This window comes from Argiope bruennichi, chromosome 7 (genome assembly GCF_947563725.1).
Source record: "Argiope bruennichi chromosome 7, qqArgBrue1.1, whole genome shotgun sequence".
NCBI classification, from domain to species: Eukaryota; Metazoa; Arthropoda; class Arachnida; order Araneae; family Araneidae; genus Argiope; species Argiope bruennichi.
Genome location: NC_079157.1, coordinates 24,114,663 through 24,130,457, shown reverse-complemented (window position 1 = coordinate 24,130,457; position 15,795 = coordinate 24,114,663). Strand labels below are relative to the sequence as shown.

Genomic DNA, 15,795 nt, shown 5'->3' with positions numbered 1-15,795 from the left:
TTGGCGACGAATTTGGCGAGTTTGGCGACTAAATGGATAATACCGGAAAGGTCGAGAAGTTTCACGATCCATCTAGTAAGACCCGAGGTACAGCCAGGTACGCCCTGATTGGTCTGGAAGACTCTAGCCCCGCCTCCCGGAACTATAAAAGACAGGCACTCGGGAGTCGTATGTTTTCAGAAAAAGTTGAGTGTGTGAGAGTGGTCGGAGTCGCCGACGAGTAAAAGAAACTGGAGGATTAGACAGCAAGCAAGTTGCTGAACTAATGACTAGTGATTAAATGTGCTACGATTAATTGACGGTATTTGTAATAGAAGAAATATTTTGTAACAATATTGTACAATATAGTATGCATATAAGATCAGTCCATTCCTTGAATGGCATAAAAAATGAACTAATCACCTGATTCTTCTTTCAGATGGACGAACTATACCGATCCTACCCGATCAATTTCCGAGAATGGGAAGCACACTACCGAAGAAACTTCCTCCAGAAGCGAAGAAAGAGAGCCCTCAACATGGTCGGCATGGCCATCGGGATCATCTTAGTAGTCGGGATCGCCGTTGCACTGACTTTTGTTTTCCTCAGGATTAGAAGAACGTGATGACGGCTTCGGATAGGTTTATGAAATACTGCAACAACAATTCCCATGTTTTGAGTAAAATATAAATGCAGTCAAACTTTACTCCGAATAATTGAATTGTGAGTCGCCAAAGCTAATTCTGTAAAATATCCCATGCCCCAGATAAGCACAGCCCGTTGCACAATATTGTACGATATTATATGATATTAACCAACATTCCACAATATTCCCTATTAGCACAAAATACATAACAATATTGTTGCGATATTGGCATGCGTTAAGAATATCGTACAGCATTATAGAAATGCCGTACAATATCTTGTGATAATAGGGTTGAGAATACTGATCAATGTCACACAATATTGTACAATATTATATGATATTAACCAACATTCCACAACATTCCCTATTAGCACAAAATACATAACAATATGGTTGCGATATTGGCAGGCGTTAAGAATATCGTACAGCATTATAGAAATGCCGTACAATATCTTGTGATAATAGGGTTGAGAATACTGATCAATGTCACACAATATTGTACAGTATTTGGATGCTGCTAGGGATATTATGAAACAAATAAATAATGAATCCGAGGCCTTAATGATAAATTACTTTTCATTAGAGTAACACTTAATATGGAATTCATTAATAAAAATATTCATAATCTTAACTGAATTAAATGTCGTATTTATATTTTACTTTAGTGGCCTTTGGTCTTAAATGTTATGTAATATGTGATGAATAACCGAAACTTGACCATTATTTATAAGTTGGCACTGCTGTCAAAGATTATGTCAGATATAGTGGCGTAAAGAGGATAATATGCGGATGGCGCAAAATATAGTCTTTTCGTCGCCAAGTCATTACTGAAGCGTAACAAAAATAAAATAGAGACTAGTGCATGTTATTTTCTTGTCTTTCATCATACCGAAGTTACATAAATGTACTAATATTTGGTCTATACGGAATCCGAAACATTTACACTGGCCTGTGCCATCTAGTTTCTGCGCCTCTGCTTCAATATTTGGCATAAAGATTGGCGGTCAAATAGAAAAAACACGTCGCACTAATTTTGCCAATATGTTTAAAGCCAAATAGGTAGCCCATGAATTCTTACTATGCCTATAATGATATGAAATAGATATTGACGAGTCTAAAAATTTTACCATGTACCATATTTAGTTGGCAACCGAATCCTCTTGTGCATGTCTTGCTAGCACAATAATCGTTAATTTACTTGAGTTTGAGAAATTAAGATTATTTATTCATTTTCTTACATTACAATATTTCACACCAATCAATTCGGTTTTTTTGTCTTTTTCATAATAGAATTCATAAAGTTTTGCAATGCCTTCCACTGACGAGTTTCCATTAGGTAAATGCATAGGGCTAAATAAATAAACTTGTAAAAAATGGAAATTATATATTAAGAATAATATTAGCACTTTGTCATGTACAATTGGTCATGTTCTTATTTACTTCATAACAATTAGCATAGTATTTATAAAAACGGCCTGCTTAAATAATATTGTGTAAAAATAGTTTGTGAGTAGAAAGCTAGATTATTAAATAGGCACATGCCTAAGGACCCACAATTTTAGAGCACTCAAAGCCCTAGGTTTTTTTTTTTTTTTTTTTTTTTTGCATTATATTTAAAAATTATTTGATTTTATGTTTTCATTTGATTATAAAGCCATGGAATCGAATTTACTCAAATATTATTTTAATCAATTTGGAACATTATTCCTAATTAACAACCATTTGAAATTTTTATATTGTATTATGTTATTTTATATCCTAAAAGATGCTATATAATTTTTTTTAACTATCCAATCCCATTATTGAATATTATTTAAATTGTGACCAGCTAAGTACCTTTTTTTGCATTATTGTTTTTAATTATTTTTAAATCGCAATTTAACATATTTTTATATTCAGTACTTTGAAACATTTTTTTTTTTTTAAATGACCTTAAAGTAAATGTTTTATTATTTCAGTTTGTCAAAATTTGCTACTTAAAATTACTTAAATGAAAATAAAATTAAAAATCGATAAAGGGATATTTGGTTTTGAAAGTTTGGAGGAAAAAGGGGCCCCCGAGATTTACATAGCTTAATGGCAATTACAAGACATAATCTGGCCCTGATATGTAGTCATGAGTTGCAATAAATAAATTAAAACATATACATTTCCACAAAGCTTCTAAAAAAATTAACCTAAAATAAATCATTAAATGATGATTAGATTTAAAATGAGTGAAACAGTTTATTAAAAAAAGGAAGCCACATATTGGGCATTGTTCATTGAATGCTTAAATCTGCCAATGATCTCTTTCATAACAATTAAGGTAACAGAAGCATTTAATATTGTTTCATAATTTGTCATATGGTACAAAAAAAATCTTTGAATAAACATTACATTGATGTTTGTTTATTGTTGTTTGGATAAGTGATTTCTTTACATATGATTATTTTAAGTTTTAAACTTTTATAAAATATCATACACATGGGAAATTAGATGAACTGTAAATAGTAACTGATGAAGGCACTACAATTCAAGTTCTTTGTAGTAATGTTTGACTGTATCTGACTGATTTTTGGAACCCATTCAATATTAGATGCAACACACTTTCACCCTTCAGATTTATTCTGCAAAAGAATAAATTAAAAAAAGGTAAAATTCCACAAAAAGAGAAATCTGCATAATCACGTAAGCATTGCAGGTTCAATGTATGTTTGAAAATGCCTACAAAGTCCTATATTTATTCGATAATTTCTTTTGTGAGTGAAATTGTCTCAAATTTTTCTTTTTAAGTGTTTGTCATTTAAAATTTGAAATATAAAAAAAATCATGAAAAATGAAATAAATACTATATAGTCAATGTATTTTTTAAATATTTTATTAAATAAAATAGTAAATAAAGCACCATTTTTGGAAAGTCTGTTAATCTTTATTTTTACATTAATACACTGAAGATAAAAAAAAAAAAAATTATAAACTACTTCATAAAACATTATTTAAGAAGGAAACTGGTCTGTAAATAAAAATTAATTTGAAAAGATGCAAGGTGAAAAGAACCCAACTAGGAAAGAGATAATTTTTATAAAAAGAAAATATGTTTGGTAATACTATTTATCCTTTAATGAATGACATGAAACTTGAATAATATGTAAATATACTTGAATATAACATAATCATTATACTCCAAATAAAATTTTTACATTTAATTATTTCAATGAACAAAAAGGATTTTTTCCTATCTGTAGCAGGCAAATGAATCAGTAGCAATCAAAAACAAAATGTTTGCATTTTTAAAATAAAAATATCAATATTTTACTTCATATTGATATAAAAAAATACTTTTTTGTAATAAATACTTTTACAAAAGAAATTATTTCTTAAAAAGGCAAGACAGGAGGAGAAGAATTTAAATAGCACACTAGCATAAGCAATTTTAAAACAATTGAATACAATCTGAGATGTGAATTTTTTTATTCAGTGTTATTCATCTATACATTTTGTCAAGGCAATATTCTTAGCTACAATGAGTAATTTAATTTCATCTCTTTTTTACTCCCTTTTTCATCTCTTTTTTGGGATTTACAAAGTCTAAATAATTAAAATATGTACTGGTTTACATATATTAGAATATTATATATATATCTACTTATTCATTATAAAAAAATATTTTCTATATTATATATATTATTTCTTTATAAAAATATAATTTCATATAAATGTGTATAAAATATACTTTCATAAAATAGCTTCTTTTATTTATAAAAAAAAGTAGACTAAGCTAAAATATAATGAAATGCAATACAAAATATTAGAAACAATATGTATTTTTTTAATCATCATTTTCAGATGATCAGCTTATTAGAAAGTATTGACAAGGAAATATCTCATTTACTATCATACGCACATAAAAATTAGCTCATGGCAACACATTTTTCAGTTTCAATATTTTTGCATGTATAAAATTAATCTCAAAACATTATTAATCAGTGATAATTTCAATGAAAGCAAATTAAAATATTAAAGGTTCCTCTAATTAAAATTGATGGAAACTTTTATATTTTATCTTTATAAGAAAAAAATATAAAAATTCACATAACAATAGCTTAGGCTGAAATGGTATTATCCATATTTTTCAGTTTTAAATTATAATATTTGGGTGCTGAATTCTTTGAAGCATAACATTCCAAAAATGTAAAATTTTCCTAAAGAATCAAAAAATATTTTACAAGCAATTTACTTGAAAAAAGAAAACCCTCATGTAGTGCTGCATATAGTTTCAATCCAAGCCAGATATATTTGTCAAAAATTTAATAACTGCAGTTTCACTTTAACATAAGGGTTACATAAATTTATATTTTTCGATTCTAACTTTCCCCCCATCTACTAAGTGACTAAAATTCACCCTGTCCATTAAGCGTGTGATGAGTTAACAGCTACGCTACTTGAGCAATTGCTTTTGTATTGTTTTCATGTTACTGGGCTGGGAACCACAAGGTCCCAGGTTCTATCCTCGCGTGTAACAATCCGACGCAAGTGTTAAGCTGCACATACATGAATAAATAATATGGACATAAAAAGTAGGAACTTAAACCTGTGATATGTATTAGATATAAAAATAACTTATGCTAGTAGGGATTAAATTTTATAACCAAAATTTTAAAAATAATGAAAAAAAAAGTATCATCATTTGGTAAAGTAGCAGAATTATATTCAAAAGCTAATTATTCAAACAATAATATATTTTACATATAAGAATTTTGAGGAACTATATAACTGTTATATGGTTCTTTAATAGTTCATAATTATTGTAATATAAATCTGTTGAGAAACCATTCACAGTTATACAATTCTTTATAGGTACAGATTAAATGATTTTAAAGATAAATTATTTGATTTCTTAGGCCATAGTGAAAACAACATCATACATTCCAAACTTTACTTTTACACAGATAATATCAAAAATATTTTGGCATTATGATGTTTTTCAAATATGCTACAAAAAAATTCAAATGTACTATTAATTAAATGCTATATTAAATTCTTGTGTATCAAAACAATGTAAATTGAGCATTTTAAATGATTTTCTTCAGTATTTCTTAATCAGGATAAATAACTTCATCTATTAATACATCATGCTCACTGATTGGAATAGAAGATACAACCTGTTCTCGAAATGCTAGGGCTACAGTTGAAAATCGATTGCCCAGTTTTTCCTTACACATTTGCAAGTAACTATCATAATATCCTTTACCATTTCCAATGCGATGTCCTTCTTTAGTGAAGCCAATACCAGGTACAATGATTAAATCCAAACCACCTGTAAAATATATATATTTATATTACCACAACAGTAATTATAATCATAACAAATATTACAGAGAATTTAAGTAACTAATATAACAGAAAATAGTACTTAAAATTATACAAAAATAAAATACATCTTTCTTTAAATAAACTAAATTAGAAGAAGGGAAAATAAAGACAAGCTTGCTTCATTTTTGTAATTGATATTAGACAGAGAAGAAATAAGAATATTATTTTATTAATTCTTATATAAAGATAATAATTTATTAGTTAAACATAATGGTCAATATTTGTTACACATTCTTATTTATTTGATCAAGTTTTTTAGAACTTAAAAAAAAAAATGTTAGTAGACAAATGACAAATTATCAGCATATAATATTGAAAAAATTGGATGTAGAACAAATCAAATGACACAATAAATGTTACAGAATTTAAAAAAACTTTGCAGTACATATGATAGCAAGAAAAATTAAAACAACAATCACATAAAATGCGATTTATGCTAATTTTATTCAGCAAAATTGAATAAAAGGTAGTTCATTGATAATTTAAAGTCAGTGGCATTACATCATCCAATTGAATTCCTCTTTTCTACACAGAAATATGTAAATTTTTGTGGCCTTTCTTTCAACATTTGTTGGTAAAAAAAAAAAAAAAAAAAAAAAAAAAAAAATGTGAATGATTTAAATCCTAATTTTAAGAACTGAAAGAATAGTTGGACAGCTTTTCCCTACACAAATTAAATTATGTTGTTGGGAAGATATTTACCAGATTTTAAAATATTGAATATGAATAAGAGAATGGAAATAGAATAAGACATGTCAAAGTTTTTATAGACAAGACATGTCTATAAATGATGTCTAAGTTTTTATAGACATGTCTGTAAAAACTTAGAAGTAACTAAAAGAAACATTCAAGAAACTGAAAATGCTTTAAACACTGATGACATATGCAGACAGCAAGCTCAAAGTAGAAAAAAAGTGGAAAAGGTGTCCCAACAAGCTTTTGAGATTATTATTTGGAGCAATACTGACACTGGTTCAGAATTCAAGAGAGTTTTTTATCAACTGCAGACTCTTTAAAAGAAAGGTGTTTGCAAAGAAACTTATGATTCATCTCACTAATTAGAAATGTGAATTGCTTTTTATTGAAAAAGTGTAGAGACTGTAAGACACCATAGACTGGTTATTTGTTGGAATTGGGCATTTTTTTGTCGAAAAGACCTAAATTTGTTTAATACCCAAAACGGATAGAATATAGAAAGTCATCCGAACAAAATTTGCTGCCAATAACAGCTGGACCTTCTTTGTACATTCAATCATTGCCATTTTAGGGAGATTCAGATTCCCATATAGTCACTGGTCAATGGATTAAAGAGTGAATTCAAAATCTTCCCAATTTGGAGAGAGTGATACACATGCAATAAGCCTGAAATTATCTATGTAGGACATTGGTACAGAAGTCCTTAAACTATTTATTTTTGCCAACTATTTTATTTTGCCATAACTATGATTATTGAAATATTATTAACCAGTTAATGGTGGAATTTATTTTTTAAAGCCCTCTGCCCCCCTTCAAGTGATGACGCATATACACATAAAATAAAATACAAATGATTGCTTAGTAAATTTTGCAAAAAAATCATTATAAAGTGAATAAGATTTCATTTTTATTAGATAACAAAAGACCATGCCAAAATGAACATTTGAATTGATACGAAGTCAGTACATTGAACACATTTAACTGTTAAGAAGTAAATAGTTTAGAATGCAATTAGCAGTAACTTCCTCTGAACTGAATGGACAAAATGCACATCTTTATCAAACTGTGTTTGTTTCAAATATCTAAAGGATGAAAGGATAGTTTAGATCACTGTTCCCATATTATCTAGATTGAACTCCAATAGGATGTCTATTAGTTTCACTTCAGCCTGCCACCTATTTTTAATCCCCTTTTACAATGCCAAGGCATTAATCATTGTGAAGACATTTTGTTACTACAAGTACTCCTTGCCAGTTTAATACATGACATGTTGAATAATGGTAAACACTTGCATTTCAATCAAGAACAACTAGACTTTATCCTTTTTTTTTTAACGTATCTCTAAAAAAGTTGCAGCATTAATTTTCCTGACCTCAGCAAATATTGCATTTTATGTCAGGAACTGTGAAATAAAAATCTAGAGTAATTATCAATTTTTCAGCAGTAAAATTGCTTAAATTGCTTCAAGAAAACAGCTAAATAAGAAACCAAGCATATTCATAACCAATTAAAATAAAAAATTAACTAAATAATAGCCATAACTAATTACAAATATTAACCCAATTGTACAAATATAACAAAGAGAAATGAAAAAAAAAATTCTACTATTAAAACATATAACGGCAGGTAAGCTGGCGTTCCAGGCTAGGGGTATCATATCTTCCCCGCAATCTGGGCGTCCCCGGTTCGAGTCCTGATTCAGGCATTGTTGTTCTTCCCCCTGTGTTCTATCTGTGAGCTGTGTGAAAGAGCCTCCCCCCCCCCTGTAAAAAGGGGTTATGCAAGCAAGTGTGTGGGCATCATCTTCATATGAGCTAGAAGTTAGACTTCTGTCCTCACGTGTTCAAGGGCCTTTACCCTCAGAAGCTATTACACAAACTCAGCTTAAATCGCTGACTTCATTAGTGGGCAATATCTCACTTGCCATAATGGGTGGCATCTATGGCAAGTGCCATAAGTAACAACAACATCATGTAAGTTCTCATACAGTAAAGTATTTTTTTAAAAATTAATAAAATTTTGTTGTTTTAAGTCCTTTAAAAATCATCATTAATAACTGTATGCATTTTTTGTTAATTTATTATATGGAAACTTAAGGAGATGCCCTTTTTTTTTCTCCTTCCGGACATAATTTCAATTAATTATTTTTATTAATAGGAGAACCAAGCTTATAAATTTCATGAATTATGACATTGAGTATAGAGTTTAACATATGAAAAATATGATAAAAACACTAAATCAAAACAGAAACTATATTAAGGTAGATATTCCCCTTTACCTGTAGATAAGGCATCTTGAAGATTGGGGTCAGAGTAATTTGGCTGTTTGATATTCCATGATGTAACAGGCAGATTTTCATAATCTTGTAAAGAATTAAGCTTCACCATATCCATTGCCATACTTTTAGAACTATAAAGAATAAAAATATTTCCATTTTGTTATAAAATATACCAGTCAATAAATATAATTTTAAAAATTGACAATTTTTTATTTATTTGATAAGAGAAGAATCTATAACACATATTTAAAACAACATTTTAGATTTCTGTTATACTTATTTTTGAAAATGTTATTTCATAATGTATATTACTTTGACAAATTTTTATTAAAAAATGAATTCTAGTGAATTTTCAAAAAGTTTTTGAGATGGATTTTAACTTTGCGATATTTTCAACCGATGAGTGTGCTTTAATATAATAATGTAATAATATAATCTTAAATTTATGCCATGAATTCAAACTGATACAAAACCCTATGAATTCATTTGAAGAATACAGATATTAAGAAACAGATTAAAATTAACAGATTCTATTATTACAATATAGAATCTTGAACTTCTCAATATAGATCTTACATTACAATATAGATCTTTCTATTAGGAACTCCTTCTGTAGTTAATTTGGAAGCTCATGATTTCCACATTATTAATTAATAAAGAAATAATCAAAATATATGCTATGCATAAAAAAAAATTAAAAAAATTTAGTAGGAATTGGAAAAAAAATTCATTAAAAATCAATGTTTAACAAAAAAGTTTTTTAAAAAAATAGAGCTATGCAATAAAAATATTTTGATGTACATACAATCAAAATACAGAATCAAATAAAATTTTTAAAAAATCATTGAGATGATTGTCAAATTAATAATATTCCTTATGACTAAGAAACTCATCAGAAAATGAATATTTAATCAATGAAATTCAAAAAAATATCCATATTATTCTTTATTCATTGGCTCCAAAATTTTAATTTGATATTTTTTAATTTAAAAATAGCAGTATCTGCTTTTTGCAATATTACATAGTGTTGAATAAAATTATTAAGCTCCAGTTTTTGCACATTCCATTAATAAATGAATTAAGTACACCATTAAATAAAATACAAGGATTTAGATCTGTTTTATGATTATGATATGATAATAGCAATTTAATTTATACACCCATAAAATGGAAGAATTCAGAAGCTTGTAAATGGTTGAAATAAAAACATTTTGGAATGCAAAACACTTTCATACTGTTCCCAATATAATATAATAATGTAATAATATAATCTAATTGTTACAGACACATGTGTTCCAGCTGTTGAATAGAAAGAGTGCAATAATGGGAGCAATAGTTCTTTCATAACTGTAAGGAAACTAAATCAAGATAATGGATGATTAACTTCCAAATTCCCAAAGAAAAAAATTCATCAATTGAAAAAAAAATGCATAGGTTTCCCAATATATTTTATTTCTCTTTAGATATTAGGTAGAGTGAGATAGATACTAGTTCTTAAATATTAGATATTAATATTTTTTAGACATTATAGTAGGCCGGGATAGCCTGGTTGGTAGAGCATCGGATTCGCGTCTCTTAGGTTGCGAGTTTGAACCCCGCCGGCCGAAGATTCCCCGCGTGCTTGGTGGCTGACGCGCGTTAAATCTGTCGTGGTCACAAAGTCCTCCATGTCGAGAGTAATACAACTGGGGGTACTGGATCAGGGGTGATTGTTCTCTGATTCAGGTCTAAATTACGATCTGTGAGTAAATGATATGTGTGAATGAAGTCCACCCCGTAAAAAGGGTTGTGACGTGTGTGCAGCTAAGTCGTTCTCTTGGCCCTTGATAGCACTACTATAGAAACAAGAGGCGCTCCCCCTCAGGCTAAAATCGGCTGTCTTCGAACAGCGGGCTTGTCCATGGCAAGTGCCATAAGAAACAACAACAGACATTATAGTTATCCCTTCCATTCCCATTCCTGGGAATTTCAAACTAAATACATTGATGACAAATGTTATTTCCATTTACCAATATTACATTATGAAGATTCAGCACTCTAAATATTATTTCTAAATAAAATAAATATAAAATTATTTCAGAATTACAAAAAAGAAATAAAATAAAAATAGGCATTTTAAAATAAAGAAAAATTAAATCAAGTATTAGCATGCATTACAAAAAATAATAATAAGCTTGATAAAAAAAAATGCCTTAGGTTTAAAAATATATAAATAAATGCAAAATTGTTAAACTATAAATTACTATGACACATTTTCATTACTTTCAACAAAAAAGTTACATTTCCATTATTTAATTATGTGCAAAACTAAAAAAAGTATCATATAACAGCTTTTTCTTTAATCTCATGCTGCTTATCAATACATAACAACTATGATTCAAAAATTAATAATAGCATGTCTGTTATATTCAATTAAGTGTTACCTAACCTGACACTAAATCAAATCCCATTCCGATTTCTGATTTACAACTATTGTAAAATACTCGTGAGAAAAAAAGCAATAGGTGTTTGCATAAAACTTTTGCCCATTTTGTTGAAGAAATGTTTGAAGAGATTTTGTGCCACAGAGATATTATTCAAAAGGAGAATATAAATGCACACTATGATAACTGTAAGCACTAAATGGAGAGTATTTTTGTCTTTGAATGTCTCAGACATTATTGTCTTCAAACAACTTTTAACACTATCTCTTTATCCTAATAGCATACAAAGAGTAAATAGTTCTAATGATAGAGTAGCCTTTCTCCGTCCTACATCAGTGGTATCAGTTTTAAAGCATAAAATATATGAAAAATATTTTGTCCCAATGATGTTCTCATAATTAATAAACATGCCTTAATCCTGCTCCAATATATACTGCATTATCATAGTTACTTTCACAACTATATCAAAAATCCAATGTAATTTTAAAATCATTAGATAATAAATTATGATATAAAAAGGAAAAAATAAGCTACAGAGAAAATATTAAGATATGCTCAGCATATGTAACTCATAAGTCATTAATAGAGGCCCCATGTAAAATAATACAAATGATAGTATCTTTTTATATATCACTAGTCTTTGTCACTATTTTCGAGTCTTTTAGTTAAATATTTCTTGAACTTCATTATTCCAGGAGATAGAAATATTGACAAATAATTTAAATTATGTATGTGTGTTGTATAACAATGGAAGATTTTTATCATGTCGAAAATTAAAAGATTGGAAATTTATTTTCATACAAAAATATGATATAAGTATTAGCTTAAAAATAAAGACTACATGAAATAATTTTAAATCCAAACTATATATTTCTAATACTAAGATTTGTTTCCATTCAAAATGTTTTATATCTAGATTCGAATAATCTGAACATTGATCAATGTCATTTTCTGTACAGAGTTTAGCCAAATGAACAATTTCATTTCAAGTTATTCTGTTTATGGCTTATTTATAATTTTTTTCATTCACATTCATTTTGAATCAAGCACATTCACAATACTGTTCAAATAGTATGCCATGATTTATATAAATGTAAGAGAAATGGTATCTACATAATGCATAATTTCAATAATAATTTAGTAATAAACCTCTTATTAAACCTCAAATTATGATTAGTTAAGAAAATTATGTCAAGGCAATGTATACTTTCACATACACTGGAAAATTAATTCATTTTTTTGTTTTGTTTTTGTTTAAGAATGTAAAATTCCATTAAAAAACTTTGTCATCATAGGAAAAAGAAGAATCCTTTCTATTTACTTAGATTTTCATAAAATATTTTAATATTACACAAACATATAAATATGACACAAAAGTTATTATATCACACAAATATTGAACCACACTATTCCAGATACTAAATTGAAATTAACAAAACAAAAGATAATGCCTTGAAATGAGCAAATACATGTGAAAAGTATAAAAATAGTAATAATTATAAAAATATATTTTATTTATTTGAAATTATTCTCCCTCTTTCAAATCACTATAATCGAAAGTATGACAAATTAAACTTCATTTAAATATTAAGATTTAAAATAAAACAAAATAGAAACAGAGTACATTTTACTAAATGAATAATACAGAACTAAAAACTGCTCACTCATATCTTGGAATAAAACATTCTTTTCCTGATCTAAAAATATCAGCAAGTACAGCCCTTGTATCAATTTCTATATCTCTGCTCAAATAAACACTTATTCGTTGACTTTCTTGATACTTTTTACTCTGAAGAAGCTGAAATTCCAGAAATAGCATTAGCCAGAATTCCAGAATAGCACTATATAACCATAAGCCTAAATCCAGCTAAAGAAAAGTTTTTACTTTATCTAAAACATTAATTCAATCAGATTTTTCATTTAAACGGAAACCTATATGATTAGCAATAAATTCATTAATAAAAATAATAACAGCTTTCATTGACATAGTGGAAAAAGGCCAAAGAAGAAATATGCTGATGAGAGTGTAAATTATGATAAAATCTTATATTAAAAAATACTGCAAAATGTACATTACTCAAAACAATGAAAAATTAAACTATATTTAAAACAATAATTACACATTTATAACTTAAAAATTTTAAAATCATATTTCTTTAATATATTGAAGAAAAATCAATTTATTTCCTTCTGGTTTTTATAAAGTTATATTTAATTCTAAGTTCCTTTAATTAGAATTTTCAAAATTCTATTATGGTTATAGAAAAGGAATGGACATTTAAATACTTACTTTGTTAACTACTGTTTTAGACTGCCTGGCCTTTTCTTCAGTAGGTAAGCTTTTCAATATTTCTTTTAACTGTGCTCTTAATGCTTTCTTAGCTGCTTGCAAAGCCATTTTACATTTATCTATATATGAAAAAAAGATTTGCAATTAGTTAGGAGTAATTATTCACTAACATAATAAAAAAAAATAATTCTCAGATTAAAAGAATAATATATTTATTTCCTTTAAATTGAACATAAAGATAAATTCATAAAATAAAGTAGTCTGAGAATGGGATAGTGAATAAAAAAAAAAATAATACTGCATATAACTGAGCAAATATGCACTTTTTAAGCATGTGATAAAGTATACAATTCTTGAAATAAAAAATTTATAGTTTGTTTGGCAAAATCTAAAATACATAAAATAACAAAAATATATGTGTGTGTGTAATAATTTTAATAATTTAATTTACTGAAATCATAAGAATAATAAATCATTCTAACTCAGCCTTCACTTTAATTTATGAGTTGTACAACATGCCTAATACAAATTTCCGAGTTGTATTTCTCCTCAATGATTCTTAACCGATGCCTTATATAAAATGCTGCTCCAGCAAATTCCATTCTAAGATTATATAAGTTCATAATTCTTTCACACTCTCTCTTTCCCTATTTTCTGCCTTTCTAACAAGGCTACTCCAGAACCTGAACATGGTTCAGGCAGAGAACTTCTTAAATATATCCTAAAATTTGAAGTTTCTTCTTAATCATAAAGAAAAGAGTTGAAATATGAATTTCAGTTAACCATGTATGTTTTATTCTCCAAATAAACTATTTTATATATACAAAGCACTCTCAAACAAAAGATATATTTCACATAATGGGAAATTGTAATATACAGGACATATATTATCAGAAGAATTTATGGAAGAACAAAAATATCTCTGAACTGAAATTATGTAACTGCTATTAAGATGTAACTGTCGATTGTTCATATATAAAGAACAAAATGTATTCGCCTTTTTAAACAAAAAAGAAACTATGCAAAATGCTAAATTCCTCTTATGCAAGATATGAAATTATTTATCTCATTAGAAGATGATTAGTTGAAGTTTTTTCATTATATTTTATGATTTATCATTATATAAGAATCTCCCGCGCATAAATCAAATCACTGGATTCATTTATTTCTGTTGGCATTAGAAATACTTTTTATATCCTATAAATATGATGATTTATAGCTTAAGAGCTTAGATATTATTAAATTTATTCATACCTTAATTCATAATTCAAAAATCATATTATTCATAATCAACAATTAAAATATGAAATAAACGCTATACAAAAAAAGCCATATAAAACAATGAAAAGATATATTTATAACTTAATTAGAATTAACTGCTATTTTATTAAAATTCCATAAATAAAATGATTTGCTTCACAAAAGAAAAAAATCTTAAATTAAAATTAATTATGATGAAACTCATAAAGATAAACAGAAGAACTAAATATAAAACAAGAAAATGGGGTATCATCTTTTTCAACAAGGCAGAAAATTTTAGCCAAATCTATCAAAACTCGCCAAATTAACTGATATAATAAGAAATTAAGAAAAGTTTGAATTTATAATTACGAAATTCTAAGAGACTTAATTACTCTCACTGTATGAAATACAAACAATTGTAAAATATACATTTTAGCAGTACATAACAATGACAAAAATAATTAACAGTAAAAGAATCTCTAAATTCTTTTGTATATTAAAATAATATTAAATGTAATAATGTTCGAACTAATGTCAATTAAGATTGTATCCAGCAGACAAATGAATTATTATTATTTCGATTGAAAAAATAATATTCGTCATAAAAAGGTATAAAATAATTCTTCAACAATTAAATTTACCCAAAAATATAACTAAAAGAACTTATTTAATGATTCAACGATAAGCTATTTATGCATAACTGATAATTTGAAAGTGAAACCAACTCTTTATTCCAAACACGTGACAATGTTTATTTACCCCATTCCAGTTACAATTACAGTTTTTAAATTGCTTTCTGATATATAATATCCATATAAGTATAATACTAAATAGTTAGTCTATTTTGAACCAAATCGATTTCAATTATTGGATATAATTGCTAAAT

General features: G+C 27.3%; 2 protein-coding genes across 6 annotated transcripts in view; one reads left to right on the top strand and one right to left on the bottom strand.

Moving 5' to 3' along the window:
* Positions 1 to 3,462, top strand: part of LOC129975218 (uncharacterized) — a 164,840-nt gene extending 161,378 nt beyond the window's left edge. For all 4 annotated transcript variants that reach the window (XM_056088213.1, XM_056088214.1, XM_056088215.1 and 1 more), the window contains exon 3: positions 419 to 3,462. In XM_056088213.1, the coding sequence (XP_055944188.1) occupies positions 419 to 604 (186 nt within the window). In that variant the 3' untranslated portion in view covers positions 605 to 3,462. The remainder of the gene's footprint in view (positions 1 to 418) is intronic.
* A 159-nt stretch (positions 3,463 to 3,621) lies between these two features.
* LOC129976731 (5-formyltetrahydrofolate cyclo-ligase-like) lies at positions 3,622 to 15,667 on the bottom strand. 2 transcript variants are annotated; one of them, XM_056090448.1, is made up of 5 exons: positions 15,635 to 15,667; positions 13,668 to 13,786; positions 13,042 to 13,175; positions 8,955 to 9,085; positions 3,622 to 5,924 (listed from the first exon to the last, which is right to left on the bottom strand). In XM_056090448.1, exons 2-5 carry the CDS (start codon positions 13,773 to 13,775, stop codon positions 5,704 to 5,706), a joined length of 594 nt encoding a protein of 197 aa, XP_055946423.1. In that variant the 5' UTR covers positions 13,776 to 13,786; positions 15,635 to 15,667; the 3' UTR covers positions 3,622 to 5,703. The 2 variants fall into 2 exon arrangements, with proteins under 2 accessions (XP_055946423.1, XP_055946422.1); XM_056090447.1 differs by having other exon boundaries at positions 15,551 to 15,651.
* Between the last annotated feature and the right edge of the window lie 128 nt (positions 15,668 to 15,795).

Bases quoted from the DNA above. Each gene is read 5' to 3' on its own strand.
- LOC129976731 (XM_056090448.1), bottom strand. From the start codon at position 13,775: ATGGCTTTGCAAGCAGCTAAGAAAGCATTAAGAGCACAGTTAAAAGAA. The intron at 13,176-13,667 runs GTAAGTATTTAA...CTGGAATTTCAG, and splicing joins CTAAAACAGTAGTTAACAAA to CTTCTTCAGAGTAAAAAGTA. The intron at 9,086-13,041 runs GTGAGCAGTTTT...TATTCTTTATAG, and splicing joins TGTTTTATTCCAAGATATGA to TTCTAAAAGTATGGCAATGG.